The sequence below is a fragment of the Equus asinus genome, chromosome 22 (assembly GCF_041296235.1).
Source record: "Equus asinus isolate D_3611 breed Donkey chromosome 22, EquAss-T2T_v2, whole genome shotgun sequence".
Lineage (NCBI taxonomy): Eukaryota > Metazoa > Chordata > Mammalia > Perissodactyla > Equidae > Equus > Equus asinus.
Genome location: NC_091811.1, coordinates 57,653,052 through 57,680,136, shown reverse-complemented (window position 1 = coordinate 57,680,136; position 27,085 = coordinate 57,653,052). Strand labels below are relative to the sequence as shown.

The 27,085-nt window shown below is 40.8% G+C and overlaps 2 protein-coding genes across 2 annotated transcripts in view; one reads left to right on the top strand and one right to left on the bottom strand.

The window, feature by feature from the left end:
• LOC106822844 (olfactory receptor 6C2-like) overlaps positions 1-27,085 on the top strand; it is a 153,361-nt gene that overhangs the window by 28,457 nt on the left and 97,819 nt on the right. The gene's annotated exons all lie outside the window — the stretch shown is intronic.
• LOC106841233 (olfactory receptor 2AP1-like) lies at positions 17,496-18,431 on the bottom strand. Its single transcript, XM_014857094.3, has one exon. The coding sequence runs from the start codon at positions 18,429-18,431 to the stop codon at positions 17,496-17,498; it is 936 nt and encodes a 311-aa protein (XP_014712580.3).

The window sequence follows — 27,085 nt, the reverse complement described above, 5'->3', positions numbered from 1 at the left end:
ATTCTTAACTTTTTGAGGAATCTCCATACTGTTTTCCATAGTGGCTGCACCAGTTTGCATTCCCACCAACAGTGTATGAGGGTTCCCTTTTCTCCACAGCCTCTCCAACATTTGTCACTCTTGGTTTTGGATATTTTTGCCATTCTAACAGGTGTAAGGTGATATCTTAGTGTAGTTTTGATTTGCATTTCCCTGATGATGAGTGATGATGAGCATCTTTTCATGTGTCTATTGGCCATCCGTATATCTTCTTTGGAGAAATGTCTGTTCATGTCCCCTGCCCATTTTGCAATTGGGTTGTTTGATTTTTTATTGTTGAGTTGTGTGAGTTCTTTGTATATTATGGAGATTAACCCTTTGTTGGATAAATAACTTGTGAATATTTTTTCCCAATTATTGGGCTGTTTTTTTGTTTCAATCCTGTTTTCCCTTGCCTTGAAGAAGCTCTTTAGTCTGATGAAGTCCCATTTGTTTATTCTTTCTATTGTTCCCTCATGTGAGGGGTTATGGTGTCCAAAAAGATTCTTTTGAAGCTGATGTCAAAGAGTGTACTGCCAATATTCTCTTCTAGAAGACTTATTGTTTCAGGCCTAATCTTTAGGTCTTTGATCCATTTTGAGTTTATTTTAGTAAATGGTGAAAAAGAGTGGTTGATTTTCATTCTTTTACATGTGGCTGTCCAGTTTTCCCAGCACCGTTTGTTGAAGAGACTTTCTTTCTTCCATTGTAGGCCCTCAGCTCCTTTGTCAAAGATTAGCTGTCCATAGATGTGTGGTTTTATTTCTGGGCTTTCAATTCTGTTCCATTGATCTGTGCATCTGTTTTTGTACCAGTACCATGCTGTTTTGATTACTGTAGCTTTGTGGTATGTTTTGAAGTCAGGGATTGTGATGCCTCCATCTAGCTGTCCATTTTAATTCATTTGTTTTTTTAACACTCCACATTCAATTTCTCAGCAACTCCTGTCAGTTCTGCCTCAAAAATTTAATCCCAGACAACCACCTCTTGTCATCTTTACTGCTAAAATCCTAGTTTAGCAAATTGTCTCTCACTAGGACCATTCCTGTTCTCTACACTGTGTCCAGCCAGATGGTGTGATTTTCTCCAAGTGCTAGTCAGATGACATCATTCCCCTTCTTTAAACCCTCTGATAGTTCACTGGCTTCTCATTTTAGGTAGAATAAATTGCAAACTCCTTCCCTTGATTTGTAAGACCTGATTTAGTCCCTGTGTATTAAGCCTGTCCTTTTAGTCTGACGTTTTGATGTCTGGGGCCTTACTGACCCTGGGTAGACTGCCCCTCCTAGGGTCAGCTAAATCCCAGAGATAACAAATGATGTACCTGCAAGCATGCCTTTCATATGCAAACCAACCAATCTAGAGTCCACACCCTCAGCCACCACCCTTATTGGCTTCCACACTCTGGGGTACTACTCCCCTTCCCTAATCATTCCAGGGCCAGGTGCCAGACAACTAAGATAGCCCCTAAACCCAGAGCCCACTGAAATTATTCAAACTAGCTAATCCTAAACCTCCCTAATCTGCTTACCCTGCCTCACCCATTCCTTCCCATGAAAACCGCAATAAAGGCTCTTGCCCACATTTCCTCTCGCTCCTTCTGCCTCCTGATGGACCCTGGTGCTTCTCCATGTGGCTCTGAATGGTGTGGCATGCCCCTCTCTGGTGGAAACTGTGAGAAACAAACTATCTTTGCAATGGCAATTGTCTCCTGACCTGTTGCCCCCTCCATATTCGAGTAATAATAAAACCTACATTTCAAAACACCCTGCTCTTGTCTTCCTGGTCCACTATGCTCCAGCCACACTAGCCTTCTTTCTCTTCCTTAAACACATCACATGCTTTGCTCTTGCTGTTCCCTGTGTCCAGAGGCTCTTACCCTAGATCTTCTCACAGATGCCTTCTCATTATTCAAGCGTCAGCTCAAATTTCACTCCTTTAGAAAGACTTTCTCCAACTTCCCTACAGTGGCACCATATCTTGATCACCCTGTTTCATATTCTTTATTGCATGTATTTGGGGCAGAATTATAACATTTACTTTTTTGTTTGGATGTTTAGTATTTGTCTTCCCCGGAAAGTGTGCTCCATGCAGGCAGGGACTTTGTTTTATTAGTAGCTGTTGCCTCAGAGCTTAGAGGAGGAGCTGGCAAGTAGCTTAGCAGAGGTGCTTTGACAGGTATTACAGATTGCTCACTCAATTCCATTCCAACTCTTTCACAGCATGGCTTTCTGTCTCCTGGAGTCTAGGAAGATAAAGATGACATTCCCCAAACTCCCTTACTCTACTTGTGACCTAGTTTCCACCAAGCTGAAGTACCCGTGTGAGATGCGAAAGGCAGAGAAGCGAGGCAGAGGCCGTGCTTCTCTTGCTTCTGCTGTTTCTCCTGCAAATTTAGTTGTGGTTTTACAAGGCAGTGGGAGCAGAGGTCTCAAACATTGTGCGTGTCGAGTCAGGGTGATCTGGGCACCCATTTTGCCTTTCATGAATAGAGGTGGGGCTTCTGTGGTTTTGGAGCTGGAAGATGGGGCAGTGGCTTCCTAATGCCCCACCTTCCTGATCTTGGCCGTGGTAGCAGATCTGATGTATAGTGCTGTTCTAAAACTCATTCCTAGAAGCTTAGCCGAGAATCTTCTCTTCCAGTCCTTCCACGAATTTTGTTTTGTAAGTACCTAATTGTCTGAATTAAGTATATTTCTGCTTAAAGTAGCTACAGTGGTGTCTGTTATCTGCAACTGAACTCAGACTGATGCACATATACAGCATTTAATACCAGAAATGGCTGCAAGGGTGGGAACATAGGATTGATCATTTGATCTCACAGTGAAGATCCAGGTTCCTTCAGAGGACGGAAAAACTGGTAGTCTTTGGCCTTCAGTTATGAAACAGTTACATAAATGATTAACTACTGTCACCTGAAGTGCCACTGCATGGTGGCTCCACAGCAAATATTATGGATGCAAGGAATTAAATGACAGTTGGTTGGGGTGCTGTCCATGATTGCTGTAGACAGCTTAAAGAAAGAAACTCACAGGTTCAGGATTTTGTATTTTCAGCTAAACACGTAAAACTCCTAGTTTTCCAGGGGCCCAGAGCAAAAGAGTGCTTCTGGCTGATCCAGGCTGCAATGCAGCTCTGCTACTGCTTTTAGTGACGAAGGGGATCTGAAGATGTTAGGAGTGCTAGGGCTGAATTAGTGCTGTTTGGAGCCTGTGGAAAGCTCCAATCACAGAATTGTAGTGGAGGCTCCAAAGGGTTCAGGGAAAAGTCATGCCCTTTTCAGCAAATAACAGTTGTACTCTTGAGAAATGACTCCTTGTTTGTTATTTGGTCCTTGGCAGAAGATGAACGTGTGACCATGGGACATCAGGTGATTATGCAACCTGAGTTGCCCTTCATGACCTGGGTGTTTTCTGATGGATAAAGCTGTATATCTCAGTGGCAATACTATTCATGACAATAATTCCCTTTTGTGTACTGTTTTCTATTCTTCAAAAACCCCTTTTCACTGATCACTAAATCCTTGCAACAACCTTTTGGAGAAGAGGGGCAGGCATTGGCTATTTTGTTACTCCCCCACTGTTTGCACCCTAAGAATCCTGTGATCAGCCACACTCAGCTATTTTCAAAACTTCAGCACTGGGGCCGGCCCCGTGGCCAAATGGTTAAGTTGGCGCATTCTACTGCGGCGACTCAGGGTTTCGAGGGTTTGGATCCTGGGTGCAGACGTGGCACCGCTCGTCAGGCCATGTTGAGGCGGCGTCCCACATGCCACAATTAGAAGGACCTGCAACTAAGATATACAACTATGTACCAGGGGGATTTGGGGAGATAAATCAGAAAACAAACAAACAAACCCCCCCCCCAAAAAAAACCTTCAGCACAACTCGTTTTTTGACGTTTTCATGCATTTACACACATTGTTTCTGTTATACGGAATAGTCTCATTAATTTTATTGACATCCTACTTATTTTCCAAGATTCACCTCAAATTCCAGGTTTTCTATGAGAGCCATCTTTGCTTCTCTTTATCAGAAGTAATTACCCATGAAAGCTGAAAGGGATCTTTTAGGTCCTATAGCCTTAGATGAATCATATAATCCTGAAGTTTGAATATTTTTTTACATTTCAAATTCAGTCATGGGGAAATCACAACCTCTTGAGGAACACCATTCTGCCTTTGGCCTCACTTGATTATTAGAAAGTTCTTTATTATATTGAGCCACTATCTTTCTCCTTGTAAAATCCATTGATTCTGTTTTTAACTCTTTGGACTTTAAATAACGTCTAATCTCCTCACACTTCATGGCCTTCATATAATCTAGGAAAGCTCCTTCTTATAGGTAGGATATTATTCTATATTTGTCATATCACTTTATTTTATTTTTTTTTAAAGACTTTATTTTTCCTTTTTCTCCCCAAAGCTCACCGATACATAGTTGTATATTGTAGTTGTGGGTCCTTCTAGTTGTGGCGTGTGGGATGCCGCCTCAGCATGGCTTTATGAGTGGTGCCATGTCTGCTCCCAGGATCCGATCTGGCGAGACCCTGCACTACTGAAGTGGAGAGCGCAGACTTAACCCCTTGGCCACAGGGCCAGCCCCTGTCATGTCACTTTAAATTAGTTGGGTGCCTGTTTGTCTCTTTTGACTGTGTTCAAGATTATCTCTTTATCTTTGGTTTTCAACCAAAGTTTGACTATAAGGTGTGTGAATATGTATGAGAGGTGGATCTGAATGAGTTTGTGGTTAATCTAACTGGGATTCTTTCAGTATCTTGGATCTGTGGATTGATGTTTTTCATTATTTTGGGAAAATTATCCACCATCCTCTCTTCAAATACTTCTTGTCCCTGTTCTTTTTCCCCTCTGTCTGAGACTCCAATTATATGTATGTTAGACTATTTGATATTGTCCTACAGATCTCGGATTCTCTGTTCTATCTTTTTCACCCTGCCCCTGCTTCATCTTTCAATTTGGATCATTTCTATCGACCTATCTTCAAGCTCACTGATATTTTTCTCAACTGTGTCATCTACTCATGAGCCCACTGAGAAAATGCTTTATCTCTGATATTGTATCTCTTATTCCTAGCATTTCTATCTGACCAATTCTTATTGTTTTTACCTTTTTGCTAAAATTTTCCATTTTTTTCATGCTCGTTGTCCACTTTTGACACTAGGTACTATAACATATTAATTACAGTATTTTAAAGTTCTAGCTTTTGGATCATCTCTAGTTCTATTGATTGTTCTATTTCTTGACAATGTTTCTTTCCCCCTTGCTTTTTGTGTATCCTTTAATTTTTGGCTGAATTCCAGGCATCATGTATAGAACAGTAGAGACTGTGGTAATGATATTTGTGTCTGGAAATGGGCATACCTCTTCTTCTGTCAGGCAGTTAGTATGGAGGTTGAGTCAATTTAGTCAAAAGTTGAGCTGGATTTGAGTTTTGTTGTTGTTATTGTTACCTTCAATGTACTATGGGCTTTGAGTTCCTCTATCAGTGGGCTAATGAGAAGACAGGAGAAGAGAAAGGTCTGGGGAAGTGTGCAGTGTTACACGCTTGTCCTTGAGCGACGGTCAACCATCTCCTGCATGCCCGCACTGCTGTCAGGGGATCTTCCTTGTGTTCTGCCCTGTCCCCAGTCTTTCTTGTAAGCACAGCAGAAGCCCATACAAAATAGCTTGTGATAGAGTGCAAATGCCCTTTGTGTCCAGGGCCACACATTATTCCACACCAACACATTAGCTCTTGCTTTGCCTTTAGTAATTCATTAAAATTCTAGTTGATTTCTTTTTACTTGCCTGTTTGGCGTCGGACACCTCTTCCTCCTATGTTTTGCCCCAGGTAAGACAGTTTGTGTTTCTTGTCTCTCTTTGGAAGAGCTTGTCACACTTTGGAATTCAGGTTACCTTGCATCGTCAGCTCCCTGATGGCCTCAAGAAAGTTATGATTTTGTAGTTTATCCAGCTTTTTCTTCTGTTAAGAGTGATGTTATTTGCAATTTTCTATATCCTAAGCACAATCAGAAGTCTTGACTCCTTCCCTGTCAAATTCTCAAAGAAGAAACATTGTCTTAGACATAATTTTAATTTTCTAGAACAATTAACACAGAGACTCTACTACATGAGTGACCTTTCATTAAAAAGAGGAGAAAATTGAAGAAATAGTAAGAGGATTTGCATAAGCTCACTGAAATCTGTGAACCTGGATTCTAAGACTTGTTACTTTGATGAACCCTACTCCCCGATTGATTAGGCCCTCAGTTCTCAGGGAGGGTGTACCCAGTGCATAGCTCATGACCTTTACATTCCCACCTAAATTCTCATCATAACTTTTGTTTTCAATTATTTCCTCTAATAAATTGCTTATTATTATTATTATCACATAGACAGTGTAAGTGTGAGACATCTTTACTATTCCCAGGTTACAAACAAAGAAACTGAAGTTCAGAGAGGTTAAGTCATGTGCTAAAAATTTTGGAGCAGCACTTAGAACTTAAGTTTAGTTGACTCATGTATCTGTTCTTTTAGCAACAAGTAAGAGAAACCTGATTCAAATTGGTTTAGACAATAAACAAATACATTTCCTAACGTAAAAGGAAGGCAGAGGCAGGTGGTCTTCAAGGTTTGTTGACTTAGTGATTCATTAGTGTCCTCAAGCAGTCAGTATTCAGAGAAAGGATAGAGACCACCTCTTTCTGAGGCTCCCTTTATAAGAAAGAAAACTGATGGTTAATTTTATGTGTCAACTTCACTAAGCTGTAGTGCTCAGTTGTTTGGTCAAAAACTAGTCCAGAAGTTGTTATGAAGATATGTTAAGGAAGTGATTAATGTTTAAATCGGTAGACTTCGAATAAAGCAGATTATTCTCCATAATGTGGGTGGGCCTCATCCAAACACTTGAAGGCCTTAAGAGAAAAGATTGAGGTCCCCCAAAGAGGAAGGAAGTATGTCTTCAAATAGCCTTTGGACTCAAGACTGCAACATCAACTCTTGCTAGAATTTCCAGCCTGCTGGTCTGCCCTACAGATTTTGGACTTGCTGGCTCCCACAATTGTGTGAACCAATTCTTTAAAAGAAATCTCTCTCTATACATTCTACTAGTTCTGTTTCTCTGGAAAATGCTGACTAATACAGAAACTGTTCCTAGATGCCTCCAGAATACTTTTCCTCCTGTCTCACTGACCAGAATTTGGTCACTTTTCCATTCCTGAGCCAATGGCAATGAGTGGCTTAGACTAATCATTTCAGGGGAAACAGTGACAATGTTCACATCAACCCTAGAGTCTGAACTCTTGATCACACTGCCACCTGCCCATCCAATGAAGCTAATGACAAAGCTAGGAGGTGATAATGAGTTGACAATCTGTAGGGTTGTGTAGAAGGGGCATCTGACTCAAGATCAGAGACTCAAGGATACTATTCCTTGGTTGCCTTTGTGGCTGTCTTCAGTCAGTCATTGTCCGCTTACCGCTCAGGTAACCTAATCAACCCTACCTTATACTTTTCATGTCTTAGTTTAATATAATCGATTAAAAGATCACACAACAATAATATTGATAACATTTTGGAATACATACCCCATAATTTTACCGTCTTAACATGACTATAATTGACTTTTACATATTATATTCTAGGTGTATATGCTGATTCATTTTACATGCTTTCTGCCTTTCCTCCTTAACACATACCATAGGCATTAGATTGTTGAACGTAAGTTGCTAAACCAGTTGTGTACTGCTGGACATTTGTTTCTATACTTTTTGCTCTTTTAGATACTTTTGCAACCAACAAATTTATGTGTATGAATTTTGCATGTATTCAAATATTTCCATAGAATAAGTTTTCAAGGTACCAAGCATCTGAACATCTTTATATCTCTTGTTAAGTTTTGTCATGATGCTTTCAAATTGGACACAAACAGCTAGCTTAATTCCCTTTCTTGGAGTTCAACTAAGGTTCTATTTGCCCTTTGTTTCTTACTAAACTCTGTGCCCTTCCTCACTCTCAGTCCTTGATTCCTGCATCTCTGTTTCTCTCTGTCTTCCAGTTTTGCCCTTCTCTGCTTTTCAGCTCCCACATTTCTTGATTTCACTCTTTCCTTGCTTTCCCTTTCTTTTCTCTGCTTGCCCTCTTCTCCAAACCTGTCACAGATTTCAATGTGATATTCCTCAGGAAGGGTGTGTGGTGGCCATCAGCATCTCCTCTTAAGCCTTTCATGGATGAATAGGAGGACACGGTTGGCAGGAGGTCCCACTATTCTCTCAGCTCATGTTGGAGGAGGTCAGCGAGAGGATGTGACTGCCTGTTGACCTGTGAGCTGGACCTGGGCAATTGGTCCTCACCCCCCGCCCCTGTCCTTGGAACATATGCTCTGCCCACTATTCCCACAGTGGGAGTTGTTTTCAAGGACATAGCCTTGAGAGAGTAAAGGCTTGTTGAGATCATCTGGATGGTATACATGACTGAACTCGGTTAAGGCCTCTATACAAACTCTTAAGATTTTGGCAAGCGGGGGCAGAGATCTACTCCTCTTGTGGCTGCCCAAGATAAGCCTTGTAAGCAAGTTCCCTTGCTTGTTAGAACTGCCACATACCAGTATGGAATGGCCTGTCTCTTTCTTTGATCTCTCCTTGCCTTCTTTGTACGGGGGCCAGTTTGTGAACCAACAGCTCAGATGTCCCTCTGGTTAGGCCAGGAGACAAGCCTTCCTGATTCTAGGATGTGGTGACCCTGGAGATCTTTGTCTGATGCATATTTTGTGCAGAGGTTCCTCTGGGCCTGAGGACAGGGAAACTGGGCCAGGCTCCCTGCTCGGGGGTTGGCACTCTTGCCTCATTCACAGAGACATGAAACGAGGGTGGGACAGCAGCTCCCTAGAGAGGGGTTTGTGGTAAGGCTCTTTGTGGATCTGAAAACTATGCTGACAATAAGTCCAGGAGAGACAGACGGACAAATTGATTGTTTGATAGATAGGCACATAAACGGATGGATAAGTGGCCACGTGGACAGAGAATGGATAGGTGGAGGTGTAGACGGCTTGTTGAATGACTAGATGGCCAGGTGACCTGTGAAGGCAGGAGGTGACACTCTTGGAGGAGGTATGAAGTAGAAAGAGGCTCCTGAAGGTGGGTTGGCCCTCTGGCTTGAATGCCAACAGGAAACTGTTTGGAATTTGGAACAAGGAAAAAAAAATCTTTTCTTAAACTTGAGACCTGAGAAAGAATGTCCAAGGGTCTGGGAACTGAGCCCTTAGTGCGCGGAGTGTGTGTGTTGCTAGTGAGATGTGCGGTCACGCAGTGGGTGCAGATGTGCCATCTGTGTACAGTTTGAACACGATGGACCTGTGGGTGTTTGTGAGGTATTTGGTAGGGGATGGTACGTGGAAGTGAGTGTCTATAGGCTCCTTTCTGGATTGCTTTTTCTCCAGCCTGCCACACAGCTTCCATCTGGGCATGTCTGGGAATGCTTTTCACTCTCTCTTGAAGTAGAGCTTCTGTTTCCTGAATCCAGCGTCCTTCTCTTTCTTAGTTTACTCGTGTTTGCTGTAGGACATACTCTAGCAGCACTCTGGATACCTGAAAAAGTCTTTATTTTATCCTTGTGCTTGATTGAGAGCTGGCTGGGTATAGTTTTCTAGATGGAATTAATTTTTCTTTAGAATTTCAAAGGTATTATTCCATTGTCTTCAAGGTTCCAACGTTATTGTTGAGGTATCTGAATCCTCTCACAAGCGTCTTCTTTATTGTTTAAAATGAATAATCAGTTCATGAAAACCAGGGTTTCTGTGTGAAAATGCTAATCGGGAACCTATTTCCCATCATTTTGGGTGGGAAAAATATTATGTGATACATGTCAACCGTAAATTTCCAATTTCCTAAAAAATAATTAAACACAGTAAAATGTTACCTATAAATAACAAAGTATCATGTTAGGATGTACAATGCTTAAAACATGACCCCTAACCATCAATATGGTTGTTAACAAACAACAGAAACTCTCTTCTAGCCAGCAACATTCAATATGCACATTCCTTTTCATGATACTCATTTCAAATAATCTCTGTGTGTATTTAGAACATAACTCAAGATTTTTTTTTTGGAGGTAAATTAGCCCTGAGCTAACATCTGCTGCCAATCCTCCTCTTTTTGCTGAGGAAGACTGGCCCTGAGCTAACATCCGTGCCCATCTTCCTCTACTTTATATGTGGGACGCCTGCCACAGCATGGCTTGCCAAGCAGTGTGTAGGTCCACACCTGGGATCTGAGCTGGTGAACCCAGGGACTGTCAAAGCAGAATGTGCGAACTTAACCACTGCGCCACCTGATCAGCCCCTCAAGATTTTTACTACACGGTGTTTTACTAAAATTTTTGGAGTTTTAGGAATGTAAATATGAAGTTTTTAAAATTTAAATACTAGCTGAGAAAGGTGCAATTGAAACATTTTCAACGCAATTGTTACTCTTAAAAATTACTTTATTTTTTTTTAAAGCTTGGCTCTGAGCTAACATCTGTTGCAAATCTTTTTCTTTCTTTTCTCTTCTTCTTCTCCCCAAAGCTCCCCAGTACATAGTTGTATATTCTAGTTGTAGGTCCTTCTGGTTTTGGTATGCTGGATGACACCTCAGCATGGCCTGATGAGCGGTGCCATGTCCACACCCAGGATCTGAACCGGCAAAACCCTGAGCTGCTGAAGCGGAGCGTGGGAACTTAACCACTGGGCCAGGGGGCCAGTCTTTAAAATTACTTTTTAACAGAGACAACAGGAGTATCTTGTTTTTTTTTCAGCTTAGAAGATGTTAAGAAGCTCTCTCATGAGAGATAGAGAGAGAGAGAGAAAGAAACTCTGTGATCTTGAAACTGCTGTTTACAAGTAGATTTTAAGGCGTTCCAAGAAGGGTTCTCAGAAATTACTTTCTACTTGGAGATTTCCTTGTAAGCGTAAAATTTTAAAATATTAAGACATAAAACTTCATTTGCTTAAAGGTGCAACTTCTTTTTGGAACTTGTGTTGAAAAGCTGAATGTATGGACATGATCTGGCTGGACATTGCCTGGGACCAATCTGATGAGCAAAAACACCTGTGGATGTTAGTGTCTCTAAGATCACACATGGTTTCCAGGTATTCTGAATAGAATGGCTAAGACCTCAAGTCAAATTTGTTTTAAAGGCTTGATATTTTCCTCTAAAACTAAACTAAGAAGAGGCTTTAATGGCTGCTGATTGTTGGCCTGTGGCCATTTAAATGTGTTTGACTTTTATCTGTCACTGCTCTAAGCTGGCGGGGTCATTGCAGGCTGACGCAGCTACAAAGAGTGCTTTCTCTTTTTATTTAGAAAGGTTATCAGGCCTGTGACCAAAAACGTTAGTGACTTAAATCCAAAGCATTTTGTGTTTACATGTTTAAAAAACTTTTTTATTTTCATAAATGGACAAAATAGAGAACATAGTCATGAATCCCATAATGAATTGCTCAAATTCTGCCATTTCACGATTTCGATAGTATTTTAATTGAATAGTTTCAAGGTCATTTCAACTGAGTATATCTAGAAACCATAGATGGTCTTAGAAACACTAAAATCGACAAATATCTGTGCTCATCAGATCTGTCTGGCCAGATCACATGCATGCATTCATTTCTTTTTATGGTTTGTTAAGTCATTCATTCATCTTTTAAATAGAAGCTTCAAAAAAATTTTTTTTGCATCTTTATAAATAAAGTTTTATGTCTCAATAAAATATTAAAAAATTTATGCTTGGAAGGAAATTTCCAAGTAGAAAGTAATTTTGGAGAAGCTATCCTTCCAGCACCTTAAAATGTATTTGTAATTGGCAGTTTCAAGATTAGAGTTTCTCTGTCTCCCTCTGTCCCTCCGCTCTCTCCCTTCTTCTGTTCTTTCTTTTTTTCCTGCCTTCCTCCCTTCCTCCCTCCCTTCCATCTTTCCCGCTCCCTCCCTTCCTACACTTTGTTTTCTCCTTTTCTTCCTCCTCACCTTCTTCTTTTTCCCTCCATTCCTCCGCTCCCCTACCCCTGGAAGGTACTGTCTTGTCAAGGATAAAAGCCAAGATGAATTTTATTACACACATTAAAACAGAATGAAAAGTGAGAGCAGTCCAGAGTCCTCTCTGGCCCTCACCCTCAGGGAAAAGCCTCAGCATGTGTTACTGCAAAGGGAGGAAAAGAAAACTCCAAGTTACTGTTTCCCCATTTGAGGTATAAGGAGGGAGCAGATGTATAGTCAATTATGACTATTTTCTTTGAGGATTTTGCTTTGCTCTTTTAATTTTTAGTGACAGCCCTTAAAACTGCTGCTGGGAATTGTATGTAAGCAGAATTCCTTAATCTGTGAGTCCTCCCCTTTAGTGTTCAACATTTTCTTTAAAAAAACGAAACAACAATAAAAATCCCCGCTAGAGGGCGCTGTTCGCTTAGATTAGTCCTGGGACAGTGATTCCATTGTTTGAGAATTCAACTTCTTTCGAGAATTTCTTTACCTGTGGTGTGTGCAACATTGTAAAAATGGAATATCCCACGAGAGGGAGTCCCTTACCTAGATTATCACTGGAATATTGATTCCACGCCTTGGGAATCTGGTTTCTGTTACGTGTACATGTTGTAAACAGCATGGTGGGTCCTCAATCCCTCTGCCCCATTTGATAGATCCGGCGGGGGCCTCACACAGGAATTACCTTCACATCATCATAACTTTGCAGTGGGAGACGGAATGAATTTGTGAGGTGCTGATGCAGTGGGCTAGTGTTCGATGTGAGACTGCACACGGTGGGCACACAGAGCATTTGTCTGCTTTGCACCTGGCTCATAAATTTTGTGTATGTCTTCAACGGGTTTGGGCAAATGAAATGGATACATTCACTTAAGACGGATTCAGGCTGGGAAGTGAGCAAATCAGCACACCCTCCTCCTGCCTGACCGTCTTCCATTGCTTGTGAGAAGGACAGACTCAGACTGAACAGACCATCACCTTCATGTGAGAATTTTATTCTCGGGAGACAGAGTCCCTGGAAAAGGGTGTCCCTGAAATGCTCTGATGAGTGTGGGGACTTGAGGCCACAAGTGGTTTCTGAGCTTTCTGGGAAACCTCATTTCACATGGAGAATGTGTTCTAGTCAGGCTGCTTGGGATAAGACTTTCAAAATCTACCCGGCCAGCCTCCCCAGCTGAGTCTTACTTCAGGGCCGTAATACCTGTGAGGAGGGCATAGAATGCCCCAGAAGAAAAGTAAATAATTCTGCTTCAATATGCCTCCTGTTTAGAGCCTATTTTCTGATAACTTCCTGTCTCCCATGACCATAGATAAGAAGAGACCAGGTTCTCTTTCCTGACCTGATCAAACCAACATCATCTCCCATGGATAAATGCTTTCTGTCCCTCACTTTTTATTTTTTCCTCAGGAAGATTCACCCTGAGCTAACATCCACTACCAATCTTCTTCTTTTTTCTTTTGTATGTGAGCCACCACCACAGCATGGCCACTGACAGACAAGTGGTGTTGGTCCACACCCGGGAACCGAACCCAGGCCACTGTAGAGGAGTGCACCAAACTTAACCACTAGGCCACCAGGGCTGGCCCTGTCCCTCACTTCTTAATCTTGATGCTTAACCAGGACACAGCATGTGTTTACCATATATGCTTACTTTTTGTTGAGTAATAAACCACTTCAATACTTAGTGGCTTAAAACAACCACATTGATTTAGTTCATCATTCTTTGGGTTGGCAACTTGGGCTGGGCTCATTTGGGTGGTTGTTCTATTGGTCTTTGATGGGCTCATTCATGTACCCTCAGTTGGATGCTGGTCAGCTGGGCAGTTCTGTGTTGGGGCAACAGACTATGTGTGTGTGTGATTATTATCAGAAAGAGTGATGGGAGTAAGCAGGCCATGAGTCTTTTATCATCTAGCCCAGGCTTGTTCACATGGCAGTCAGAGGGTTTCAAGGGCTTTTTGAGTTTCTCATTGCATTATGTTTATTAGCATCATATTGTCCAATGCAAGCCACATGGCTAAACCAAGAGTCAGTGTGGGAGGGTAGTACCAAAGAGGGTGGCTACAGGGAGGTGAAGAATGTACCATCATTTCTGCAGTCTCTGATAGTTGGTCATATTTGACATGTAGACTATGTGATGAGTGTTGAAATACAGAGGTAGAGCTAATCTGAGAGGGATTTTTGAAGGAAGACACAACAGGATGGGTGACAGATTGCAGGAAGAGTCAGAGACAACTTCAAGATGTCTCACACCAATGAGTGAAAGGATGGTGAAGCCATGGATGTAAATGGGAATGACTTGGGGCTAGTTTGGGGAATAAACTCCTCTCAGAAGAGGAAGTCTGTCTGCATCCCTATTACCTCAAAAGAGGCAACATGGAGAGAGGCACGTTTTCAAAGGCAATGAGGGCTCAGTCCTGTGAGTGAGGGGCCAGCTCTCTGGGAGGGGAGGGTAAGAAAAGGCCTGCAAGCACCAAATGTTTTTCACTGCAGATAGATTTTTAGGAGAGGAAACCAAGGTTCAGAGGGAAGAAGTATCTTGCTCAAGGCCACGTAACTAGAAAGCAGGAGAAGGAGGATTTAAACTCAGTTGTGCTCAGCTCGAGAGTTTGCATTCTTTTTAATGCCTCTTCCTTACGCTGACTCTTTTGAGCTAACAGAGCTGCAGAGATAACTCCCCTTCTGAGAGGGGAGGATGAGAAGGTGGCTGTGGCTTGGAGATATGCAGAGGTGAAGGGAGCGGATATTTCTGAGCTTAAGCTGCACACCTTCATCCTTTTCTAAAAAGTAGGTGATAATCTCACAGAAGAGAAAAAGAGAGGGAAAGGGCAGGGGTCACATGATTCAAGAAAGAAATAGTATCTTGGGGGGATATTTGTCAGGGATTTAAGAGGTGATTAAATGAATTTCTGAGCAGCTGTGAGGGCCAGGTTTGAATGGAATGGCATGAACCCAAGATAGGCCAGGTCTAGGGGCCTCATGTTTTCTTCCCGATCATGCCATCTTGGGAGCAGAGGAAGAGAAGGCCAATATTGGGGTGAACACGATGGGGTCCGGCATGATGGACCTGGGTAGAGACCAGGAGGGCAAGTGAGACCTAAGGGCTGGAAGTCTATCAATGGGGCCTTTGATGATGATGACAGCTGGAGCCCAAGGAAGCTTATGGTTGTGTGTGTGACTCAAATCTCCCCTTAATCTCCCCTTAATAGCCTGTGTTCCTGGGAATTTTAGAGCTGCACCCCCCACCCCCCGACAGAGGAATGTTCAGACTTGCCATTGGGGGATACTATATGCTTTTCAGTGCTCTCTATTCCGGCTCTTACCCTCCTCTCTCTTGTTTCACCCTCTTCCCTGACCTCACAAGGAGCTGTGGTTTTGGTCCCACAGGGATGTTCTTGCTTTCATAGCTTAGATTCGAATACTAGAAACTTTTTTCTTGGATTCCTCAGTCCTCCCTCAAATCCCCCTTACTCCTTTCCTTTCCAAAGAGGAGGCGAGAGTAGGGATTGTGTAGTAAAAGAGAATAGAAAAGGTTTGGGATAATGGCTATGGGCTCTATTGCTGGAAGGCAAGAAATGATATGTGAAATAATGCATGTCTTTATGTGTGGTAAAAATAATTATCTAAGGGGCCAGGTGGCTCTGGGCTAATGCAGTGAAACAGTGTCAAGCTTGACTTTCAAGCTCAGCTCAAAGGTAGTGTTGAGTGGCTCTGGGACACCAGAGGGCACCAGGGGTGATTCTGATTCAGTGGAAGGTGAAGTATAGGAGAAACACTGGGTGTGGTTTGCAGAGGAGTGGAGCATTGAAACGAGATATGAGACTTGGAGGAAAGCAGGGGGAAGAGGTAAGAACAAATATGAAGACAACACTCTCTTTCAGGTTCATTTTCCTGAAGAAAGAAAAAGGGTCCTGAGAGCTGAGGAGGGATAAGGAAGTGGTTGTTAGTGGGTTGGGTGGTAGGAAGGGAGGGCCTGCTGATCCTCTGGAGAATGAACTTGGAACTTCACCCTACTAATTCTGCGTCTGGAAGTGGCTCATTCTTCGGCCTACATAGAAGCTTGAGAGGGGACCTAAAGGAGATGTCAGCATCAGGCAGGAAAGCAAGGAGTCGTCTCCAACTACAGGGGACATGTTTTCCTATATTTTCAAGCATCTCATTTGTCTCCCAGTTAGCAAGTCAGTCCCAGATTTAGAATTGTTGTCATCCATTGAGTTTTATTAGTTTCTTGGCAACAGCAGAGAGAAGAAACTCTTGATAAATCTCTGTGTCTTATTATCCTTAAAAGTAATCTCTCTAGGGGCCCTCCCTGTGGCCGAGTGATTAAGTTTGTGTGCTCCACTTTGGTGGCCCAGGGTTTCTCCAGTTTGGATCCTGGATGTGGACATGGCACTGTTCATCAGGCCATGCTGCGGCGGCGTCCCACATACCACAACCAGAGGCACTCACAACTAGAATATGCAACTATGTACTGGAGGGCTTTACGGGGAAAGACGAATGGGCCAAACAAAAAAAAAAGATTGGCAACAGTTGTTAGCTCAGGTGACAATCTTAAAAAAAAAAAGTAATCTCTCTAGCTAAATCATCCTGAGTATTGACTGCATGTAGAGTCATCCTATTCTTTTCTAAAACACATACATAAATTTTTTATACTGCTAGTTAATTGAAAGGGATATGATAATGACTGTTTACACTGAAAAATTCTGTAGTCAAGGGCCCTGGGCTCTTGGCCTCAGTTTCCTCATTTGTAAAATAAAAAGGTTAAGGCAGTAGGCAGCCTCTAAGATGACTCCCAATAATCCTCACCTCTTAGTTCATGCCCTTGTGTACTCCTCTCCTTTGAGTGTGGGCTGGACCTAATGCATTACTTCTAAGAAATAAAATATGGCAAAGTGATGGAATGACATTTCTGAAATTGGCTTACAAAAACACTGGCTCACTTGATTTGGTGGGTTCCAGTTGCCATGTTATGGACTACCTTTTGCAGAGGCCCACGTGGCAAGGAACTGAAAGAGGCCTCTGGCCAACAGCCTGTAAAGAATTGAATCCTGCCAACAACCTCATGAGTGAGCTTGGAACAACCCCCCCATCAGTCATGCCTTCAGATGAGGCCAGAGCCCTGGCTGACAGCTTGACTGCAACCTCATGAGAGACATTAAGTCAGATTTCCAGCCCATTGAATCCATGAGATAGTAATTGTTTGTTGTTTTAAGTCACTTGGTTTTTGGGGTAATTTGAAAAGCAGCAGTAGGTAAGTAATACAGATTTCAGTACCTGGAAGTGGGGTGCTACCATAACAAATACCTAAAATATGGGAGTGGGTCCAGGAAGTGGATAGAAGCTGGAAAAGATTTAAGAATTCTGAAGAGACTATTAGTGAAAGCTTCACTTTGAAAATACTTTTCATAGAATTTTTGGACTCTGGGGGGATCTCTCATGTTTCCCTGGAAGGTACCTTGTAGGGCTGTTATTTATTTTGGAGCCAAGACATTTTTCTGACCAGGTCTTTCACTACTTGCTTAACTTGGTGGTTTCTGAGAGTATAGATGAAGGGGTTCAAGAAGGGGGCGATAATTGTATTTATTAGGGACACTCCTTTGTTGAGATCAACCCCCTTGCCTGGAGTGGGCTTGACATACATGAAGAAGCAGCTGCCATAGCACATGGTGACCACAATGACACGGGAGGAACAGGTGGAGAAAGCCTTCTTTCTCTCTTGGACTGAGGGGATCCTGACAATTGTCCGAATGATCTGGACGTAGGATAGAGTGATCAGTGCCAAAGTGCTGAGCAGTGCCACCAAGGCCAGGGTAAAATCCACCATCTCTAGCACATTTGGCCCACTGCAGACCACTTCCATTAGAGGCGTATAGTCACAGAAGAAGTGGTTGATGTGGACGTCACAGAATGGAAGCTGACTGGTCAGGATGACAGGCACGATGCCAAAGGAGAATCCTCCCAGCCAGCAGGTGAGGATGAGCTGTGTGCAGATTCTGCTGCTCATGAGGATGGGGTAGCGGAGGGGCTGGCAGATGGCAATGTACCGGTCATAGGCCATGGCTGCGAGGAGGAAGAACTCTGTGGCCCCCAGGAAGATGTGGAAAAAGTCCTGAGTGATGCAGCCAGCAAAACTGATGGTCTTGGTCCCTGTGGCAATGTTGAGTAACATCTTGGGCACGATGACGGTCTGGAACCAAATTTCTAAGCAGGACAGATTCCGGAGGAAGAAGTACATAGGGGTCTGCAGCCGGGTGTCCAGCAAGGTCAGGCTGATGATGGCCAGGTTTCCAGAGACAGTTATGGGGTAGGCAGCCAGCAGGAGCAGGAAAACTGCCACCTGAAGCTCTTTGGTGTCTGTCAGGCCTTGGAGGAAGAACTCAGTCAATACATTCTGATTGGCCATTGTGGACCTCAGGCCTTTTACAGTGCAAACCTGGTGGACAGAAGCATCAGAAACTAGGATGAGGAAGAGGAAAATTCCTCCTGAAGTCCATCACTCCTTTACCTGTCTGCTGCCTCCCATGGATCAAGGAAGCAGAGCAGAAGCTTCTGTAGGCCCTTCCCTAGTCAGAAAAGCCACCTCTTTCAGAGTCTTTAAGGAATTATTCAATGTCAGTGGCTTTCCTCTCTCCCTCTTTTCTTCCCTCTCTCTTTTCTTTCTTTTATTCCTTCCTTTTATTTCCTATGAGAACGCCTTCAAAGAATTCTCTGCTGCTCCCCAATCCTCTTTAGAACTGGCAAATACCTATTCAAGTTCCAGCTGAAGTCTGACTTCTTATATGAGGCATTTCCCTTAAGCTCTAGGCTGAATTAACTGCCTCCTCTCAGCTCCCATAACACATGGTTTGTGCCTCTGTTATATTTTCATGGAGTCAGTTATATAGGATGGAGTCTGTCTTCCCTGCCAGACACAAACACCCTGAGCTCAGGGACTGTCTTCTGTTCACGTGTGTATCTTAGCACTTATCTTCACTTCTCCTCAGTATACCTGCTTCTTAGGTCTGTATTCACAACGAAACTTCCTACTTCCTAAAGCATTGCTCACATATGGAGCACGTAATTTTGGAATAAGAAGCCATTTTCACTCACCTGGCTGTTTGCTTCCATTGAACCCTTATTAAAAATTGCCTGACATTTGCATCCACATTGTAAGTTACTTGAAGATTGGGAAGGTCTTACTCATTTTTACTCAAATTCCTCTGCTTCTCTCCCGCCAGCTTTGAAAAATAAAATTTGACAAATGAAATGGAAAGATCTTTAAAGTGTACAATGTGATGAATTGATATTCGTGTTCATTGTGAAAGGATTTCCTTCTTCCAGTTAATTAACACATCCATCATCTCACACATTAACCATTTTTTTGTGTGTGTGAGAATATTTAAGTTATATTCTTTTAGCAAATTTTATTTATACAATACAGCACTCCCAGCTATAGTCACCATGTTATACATTAGGTTCTCAGAACTTATTCATCTTATAACTGAAATTTTGTACCCTTTGACCGACATCTCCCCATTTCCCCCAACACCCAGCCCCTGGCAACAACCATTCTACTCTCTGTTTCTATGAATTTGACTTTTTATTTAGATTCCACATATAAGTGATATAATACAGTATTTGTCTTTCTCTGTCTGGCTTATTTCATCTAGCATAATGCCCTCCAGTTTCATCTATGTTATTGCAAACGGAAGGATTTCCCTCTTTTTCTGAGGCTGAATAATATTCCTCTGTGTGTGTGTGTATGTGCATATTTATCTATCTACCTATCACATTTTCTTTAGTCATTCATCTGTTGACAGACACTTAGGCTATTTCCATACCTTGGCTATTGTGAACAATGCCACAATGAACATGGAGTACAGATATCTCCAGATATCTTTATACAGATAAAGATTTTGTTTTCTTTGACTAGATACTCAGAAGTGGGATTGCTGGACCTGATGGAATTCTATTTTTAATTTCTTGAGGAGCCTCTACACTGTTTCCCATAGTGGCTGTAACAATTTTCATTCCCACCAACAGTGTACCAAGGGTTCCCTTTTTTCCACATCCTCACCAACACTTACTATCTTCTCTTTTTGATGGTAGACGTCCTGACAGGTGTAAGATGATATCTCATTGTAATTTTGGTTTGCATTTCCCTGATGATTAGTGATGTTGGCATTTTTTCATGTACCTGTTGGCCATTTGTGTCTTTGGAAAAGTGTCTATTCAGGAGCTCAAACTCCTTTCTCATGCTGATCCCTGGGGCCTGGCATATGACAGTGATCTATAAAGATTGCTAGGATGGTATTGACAAGAAATGAAATACTATGAGGGTTACTGCACTCATTTTTTGATGAGGAAGGTAAACCTACAGAAATTAATTATTGGCCTAGGGCCATAGTGAGGAGCTAAAAAATAAGTGCAGGCCACTTGAATGTTTCCTTGCCATGGTCGGATATTCTGAGGCTCGCAGACTTGTTATATTACAGAGTAGAAAACAGACTTTTCCCTGGAGAAACCTATGAAATAAGAATGAATGATTTTCTCTCATTCCTTTCTGTTTGAGACCAATGGCCCAGGAACCCTATGGTCCCTGTAACAGGTCCTTAAATGTGGGGGGCACCCACATCATAGGATTTATGAGATATGAGAGCCTTCACGTTATGCATATTTCATAAAGTATAAGATACAAATCAATGTGAGATACACTATTTTTTTATGTACCGTTAAGAAAGAAAAGATGCCACCAACTAGACTATGACACTATGCTAAAACATCACTGATCATAAGATGCCTCCCAGTTTCAGAGATGTTGAACTGTATGTCTTGAAGTTGATCAACTATGAAATTTATTTTAGCTGGTTAAAAAATTCTAGTTTTGTGTATGTTTTAAAACATAAACTATACATTTATATAGCAGTACCTGTAAATAGTTTAAAAATTAATATGCACATATATTGGAGATACTTCAACTTCATTTAAAAATTTTTACTGATGGGAAGTATGATTAAAAACATCTGGAGAATTCTTGCTTAGAGACCTGCTGCCTGTCTCTCCTCCTCCCCCAGCCAGTGTTTGCAAAGAGGCCATAGTCTCTTTGGCAAGGAGAGCTATCTTTTAGCTTCAGTTTTTTTTTTTTTTAAAGGATTCTGAGTCTGTTATTTTCTCAGAAGGAGCACAAGGGAGCTCCCAGGGGCGGCAGAGAATTTGCCTAGAATCCTTGGTCTGGGTTCATTTCTGGGGCCTGGCAAGGGAAGCTGTGACCTGCAGCTCCCTCCCTTTCTGTACAATGACTTACTGTCTGGGAAGTGGCCTCAGGAACTCACCAGCCCAGGGACAATATGTGCTCCTCAGGTCTCTGACGATCCCCCAAAGAGGGAGCAGGGAGTGTACAGGCCTGAATGTCCCATGTGGTTTCATGAAAAGAGCTCAGACTTGCAGCAAAATGTGGAGGCAACACTGTAGAAATAATCACGGGATTATATTCCCATAGAAATCTTTTCTTGACTCATTCTTCATTCCTTGCTGGTCTTCTCCAACATTTCTGCCCCTTCAGCAGCAACAATCCTAAAGCATAGCTATCCAAGGACTAAATTCTGTTGCTCTTCAACATCCCAGCCATGCAGCAGACGGGTCAGAGAGAGGCTGAGATGGGGCTGGAAGCTTCCCTCTTGTGCTATGGCCCATGGTTTCCCCCAGGAATCTAAGGTTCTGAAGTTTCAGGTCACATAAGAGGCTTCTGAGCAGGTCCATCCAATGAAAAGGAATATTTGCTTTATAGACTCTTTTACTCTGGGGATCAATTCTGGGAAAAAACTAAGTGGTGCTCAGGGGGACCTGTGCTATGGTTGCTTTGGCCACAAGTTGTAAGCAGGACAATTCGTGAAAAATCTCTGGAGAAAATGACAAAATAGTCACCTAAGAACTTGCTCCTAAATGAGTATTTGTGTCACTGTGAGTTGTTAGTTTTGTAGTTGGTGATTGTCAATACACGTTTTTGAGAGCTGATTGGAAGGTATCAAAGACAACTTTGTTGATCCTTACAATTTTAGCTGGTCCCACCACATCTATAGATGTCCAGTCTGTTCAGCAATTTTAATTTGGTTTAAAATTTTGTTGCTAAAATCTTATGTTCAGGTGTGGTTTTACATATGGGTACCTCTGCATGATGTGAACGTGTGAAAGTTTGCTGCTACATCAGAAGTGAAGACAGATTCCAGCGCTAGTTCTGTTACTAACCCTGAGAACTCAGACAATTCTTTCCCTTTCCTGAGTCTTAGTTTTTCAGTTTCTAACAGCACTTTATAGCTCTTAAGGGCATGCTGTAAATTAGATGTCTTTCCATTTGTTTTAATTTCAGTGTTTTTGAGCTGCAGGAGGCTTCCCTATACTTATCGTGTTGTAGAATATTGTGAAGAGGTGTTTGCTCACCTTTTCCATACTCTTCATGACGCCGTCTGAAATTTCAGTCTCTTTTTTGCCTGCTCACCTTGAAGCTGGGTCTAACCCTCTTGGGAACAAATGAAAATAACCTCAAGGGAGGCACAGGAATTCATCAATGAGTTTCTTTAGGTGCAAAAGAACCCCTTGTTGTCTTTGCCCCAGGAAGATGGCCTCAGGGATCTCATTTTTATGGGATCAGCTAGATGTCTTTGTGACTCATATAGAAAGAAGCCACAGGAGCCCAGGCACAAGTAACTCATCAAACCTTGGGTGGTGTCATGCCTTGAGTAGTTTCCTCACACACATGAGCTGATCAGTACTCAGCTGACTCAGGGGGCTCCTCTGCAGACCTAGGGAACTTACGCAGCTCTCTGTCTCTGGTACTCTTCCTCGCCAACTCTAGTAATTGTTTGTTGTTAATATATAGAAATATAATTGATTTTTCTTTTCTTTTGCCAGAGTACTTTTTTGCCAAACCCTAATTTATTTTTGTTTTAGATTTAATAGACAAAATTTACTTTGTAAATTGTTGTAAAAGTTTCTAAACACTTATTCTCAGTTCTGTGTTCCACAGAAAAGTCTAGGATTCTACTTTAAAAAAAGTTATTTTATTGAAGTCATATTGGCTTATAACATTGTGTATGTTTCAGGTGTATATTATTATATGTCATTTTCTGTATATACTGCATCATGTTCACCACCAATAGTCTAGTTTTTATCTGTCACCAGACATATTTGCCCCTTTACCCCTTTTGCCCTCCCCCTACTCCTTTCCCCTCCGGTAACCACCAATCTGTTCTCCTTACCCATGTGTTTGTTTACCTTCCACATGACTCAAATCATATGGTGTTTGTGTTTCTCTGTCTGGCTTATTTTGCTTATCATAATATCCTCAAGGACCATCCATGTTGTCGCAAATGGCGGAATCTTGTCTTAGAAATACAGTTGATTTGTATACATTTACTTCTATTCTGTGATCTTATTAAATTCATGTATTAGTTCTAGTAGATTTTTGTAGCATCTTTGAAATTTTCTGTGTTGATGATCATGTATACTCGAATACAGACAGTTTTATTTCTTCCTTTGCAATATTTTTTTTCATGCTTTATTTCACTGGCTAGGACCTTTATTACAATGTTGAATATGAGTGGTGATAATGGACATCCTTATCTTCTTCCCAAACTTAGGTGAAAGACATTCAGCTTTTCCCACTAAGGTTGATATTAGTTATTGGTTTTTTATGGATATCCTTTATTTGGTTGAAAAATTTACATTATTTCTAATTTGCTAGGAGTTTTTAAAAAAATCATGAATGCATGTAGAATTTCTAAAAATGCATTTTCTGTACTTAAGATAATTATATATTTTAAGTTTTTCTCTTGATATAGTGATTACATTGATGGATTATTTTTAATTTCATTCTAAAATTAATGAGTTAATTGATCCTTCTAGCAAGTTAGCAAACTTTTAATTTAATTTAATTTAAAAATCTTTATTGAGGTATAATTGACACGAAAAATTGTACATATTTAATATATACATCTTGACAAGTTTTGGCATATGCATTGATGGATATTTTGAATGTTAAGTTAACCTTATATTTCTGGCCAGTGGTTGTGACATATTGTCTTTTTAAAAAATATATTGCTGGATTTGATTTGATAATATTTTATTCAGGACTTTTGCATCCAGGTCCATGAAGGATATTGGTCTGTAGTTTTCTTTTCTTGAAGTGTATTTATTTGTTTTGGCGTGAGGGTGATGCTGGTCTTGAATGAGTTGGAAAATGTTTCCTTCTCTTCTAATTTTCTGGAAGAATTAATGGAGAATTGGTATTATTTATTCCTTAAATGTCTGGTAAAAGATGCCAGTAAAGACAATTAGGCCAGGAGTTTTCTTTTTGGAGGTTTTTAACTACAAATTCTATTTCTTTTTCTTTTTTTTTGTGAGGAAGATTGGCCCTGAGCTAACATCTGTTGCTGATCTTCCTCTTTTTGCTTGAGGAAGATTGTCACTGAGATAAGATCTGTGCCAATCTTCCTCTGTTTTATGTGGGATGTTGCCGCAGCATGGCTTGATGAGCAAGGATAGACCCACACCCAGGATCTGAACCTGTGAACCCTGGGCCCCCAAAGTGGAGTTCATGAGCTTAATCACTACACCACTGGGCTGGCCTCACAAGTTCTATTTATTTAATGGTTATCAGAATCTTCAGAATATGTATCCTTTCTTGAATGAGCTTCAGCAATTTGTATCTTTCAAGTAATTTGTTTGTTTCACTCAAATTATAATATTTATTGGCACAAAGTTGTTCATAATAGTTATTATCCTTTTAATGCCTACAGAATCTTCAGTGATGTTTCCTCCTTCATTTCTGATATTAATAATTTGTACTTTTTCTCTTTTTCTTTCCTGGCCAGTCTGGCTGGAGGTTTATCAATTTTATTGGTCTTTTCAGCATCAGTTTTTGGGTTTCTTCATTTTCTCTGTCATTTCTCTGTTTTCAATTTTATTGATTCTACTTTTGTTTGCCTTATATACTTCTTACTTTGAGTCTATTTTTGCTGTTGTTTTTCTAGTTTATTAATCAACAAGCTAGATTATTGATTTGAGACCCTTGTTTTCTGACATAAGCATTTAATGCAATACATTTCCCTATAAGTACTGCTTTAGCTCTGAGCCATAAACTTTTATATATTGTGCTTTCATTTTCATTCGAATCAAAATGTTTTATAATTTTACTTGTAACTTCATCTGTTAGCATGGATTATTTATTTATTAATTTTATTAAGGCGACATTGGTTTAGAATATTGCATAGGTTTCAGGTGTACAACATTATAATTTGACATCTGCATATATTGTAGCGTGCTCACCACCAAAAGTGTAGTTTCCATTCATCATCATATAATTGCCCTCCCCTCACCTCCTTTCCTCTTTGGTAACCACCAATCTGTTTTCTGCTTCTGTAAGTTTGTTTGGTTTTTGTTTTTGTTGTTATATTCCTCATGTGAGTGAAATCATATAGTATTTGTCTTTCTCCTTCTGACTTGTTTCATTTAGGATAATACCCTCAATGTGCATCCCATGTTGTTGCAAATGGCAAGATTTCATCTTTTTTTTGTTTTTACACCTGAGCAATATTCCATTGTATATATATATATCCCATATCTTCTTTTTTTTCAAATGATTATGAGACTTTTATTTTCTTCCTTATAGTTTGCTTTCTCCCAATTTTTTAAACACTAAGCATGTGATTACCTTCTATTATCATAAAAAGTAAATGATATAAAAATATCATGGTATCAACAATCAAAACAATGTCAGCCTTGCAAGTGAGTATAAATCTTCAGAAACACGACTACTTATTCTTTAGGATTTACCCAGATAAATAAAACAATCTTTTTTATTTGCTACATGTAACCTCTGGGTAATTTCAAGGGTGGCCTTTTATTAATATTTCTTTCTTTCTTTCTTCTTTTCAGTTTCTGTAGAGTCTGCACCATGTTCACCACCAATAGTCTAATTTTTGTCTGTCACCATATGTATGTGCCCCTTTACCCCTTTGGCCCACTCCCCAACCCCCTTCCCCTCTGGTAACCACTAGTCTGTTCTCTTTGTCCGTGTATTTATCTTCCACATATGAGTGAAATCATGTGGTGTTTGTCTTTCTCTGACTGGCTTATTTCACTTAAAATAATAGCTTCAAGGTCCATTCATGTTTTTGCAAATGGGATGATTTTGTCTTTTTTTATGGCTGAGTAGTATTCCATTGTATATATATACACCACATCTTCTTTATCCATTCATCAGTTGAGGGGCACTTGGGTTGCTTCTACATCTTGGCTGTTGTGAATGATGCTGCAATGCAATGCAACATAGGCATGCATGAGTCTCTTTGAATTGTTGATTTCACGTTCTTTGAATAAATACCCAGCAGTGGGATAGCTGGGTCATATGATATTTATATTCCTAATTTTATGAGTAATCTCCATACTCTTTTCCATAGTGGCTGCACCAGTTTGCATTCCTACCAGCAGTGTATGACGGTTCCCTTTTCTCCACAACCTTTCCAACATTTGTTATTTTTGGTCTTGGTAATTATAGCTATTCTGACAGGTGTAAGGTGATGTCTCATTGTAGTTTTAATTTGCATTTCATTAATAATTATTGATGTTAAACATCTTTTAATGTGTCTGTTGGCTCTGTATATCTTCTTTGGAAAAATGTCTGCTCATATCCTCTGCCCATTTTTTGATTGGGTTGTTTGTTTTTTTTAATTGTTCAGTTGTATGAGTTCTTCATATATTTTGGAAATTAACCCTTTGTTGGATATATGATTTGCAAATATTTTCTCCAAGTTAGTGGATTATCTTTTCATTTTGTTCCTGGTTTCCTTTGCCTTGAAGATGCTCTTTAGTCTGATGTAGTCCCATTTGTTGATTTTTTTCTTTAGTTTCCCATGCTTGAGTAGACAAGGTATTAGAAAAGATGCTGTCCTCCTAAGACCAACGTCAAACAATGTAACTGCCTATGTTTTCTTCTAAGAGTTTTATGGTTTCAGGTATTAAATTCAGGTCTTTAATCCATTTTGAGTTAATTTTTGTGTGTGGCATAATATAATGGTCTAC

What these genes read in the sequence shown, in the direction of transcription:
- LOC106841233 (XM_014857094.3), bottom strand. Translation starts at nt 18,431, where the DNA reads ATGGCCAATCAGAATGTATTGACTGAGTTCTTCCTCCAAGGCCTGACA.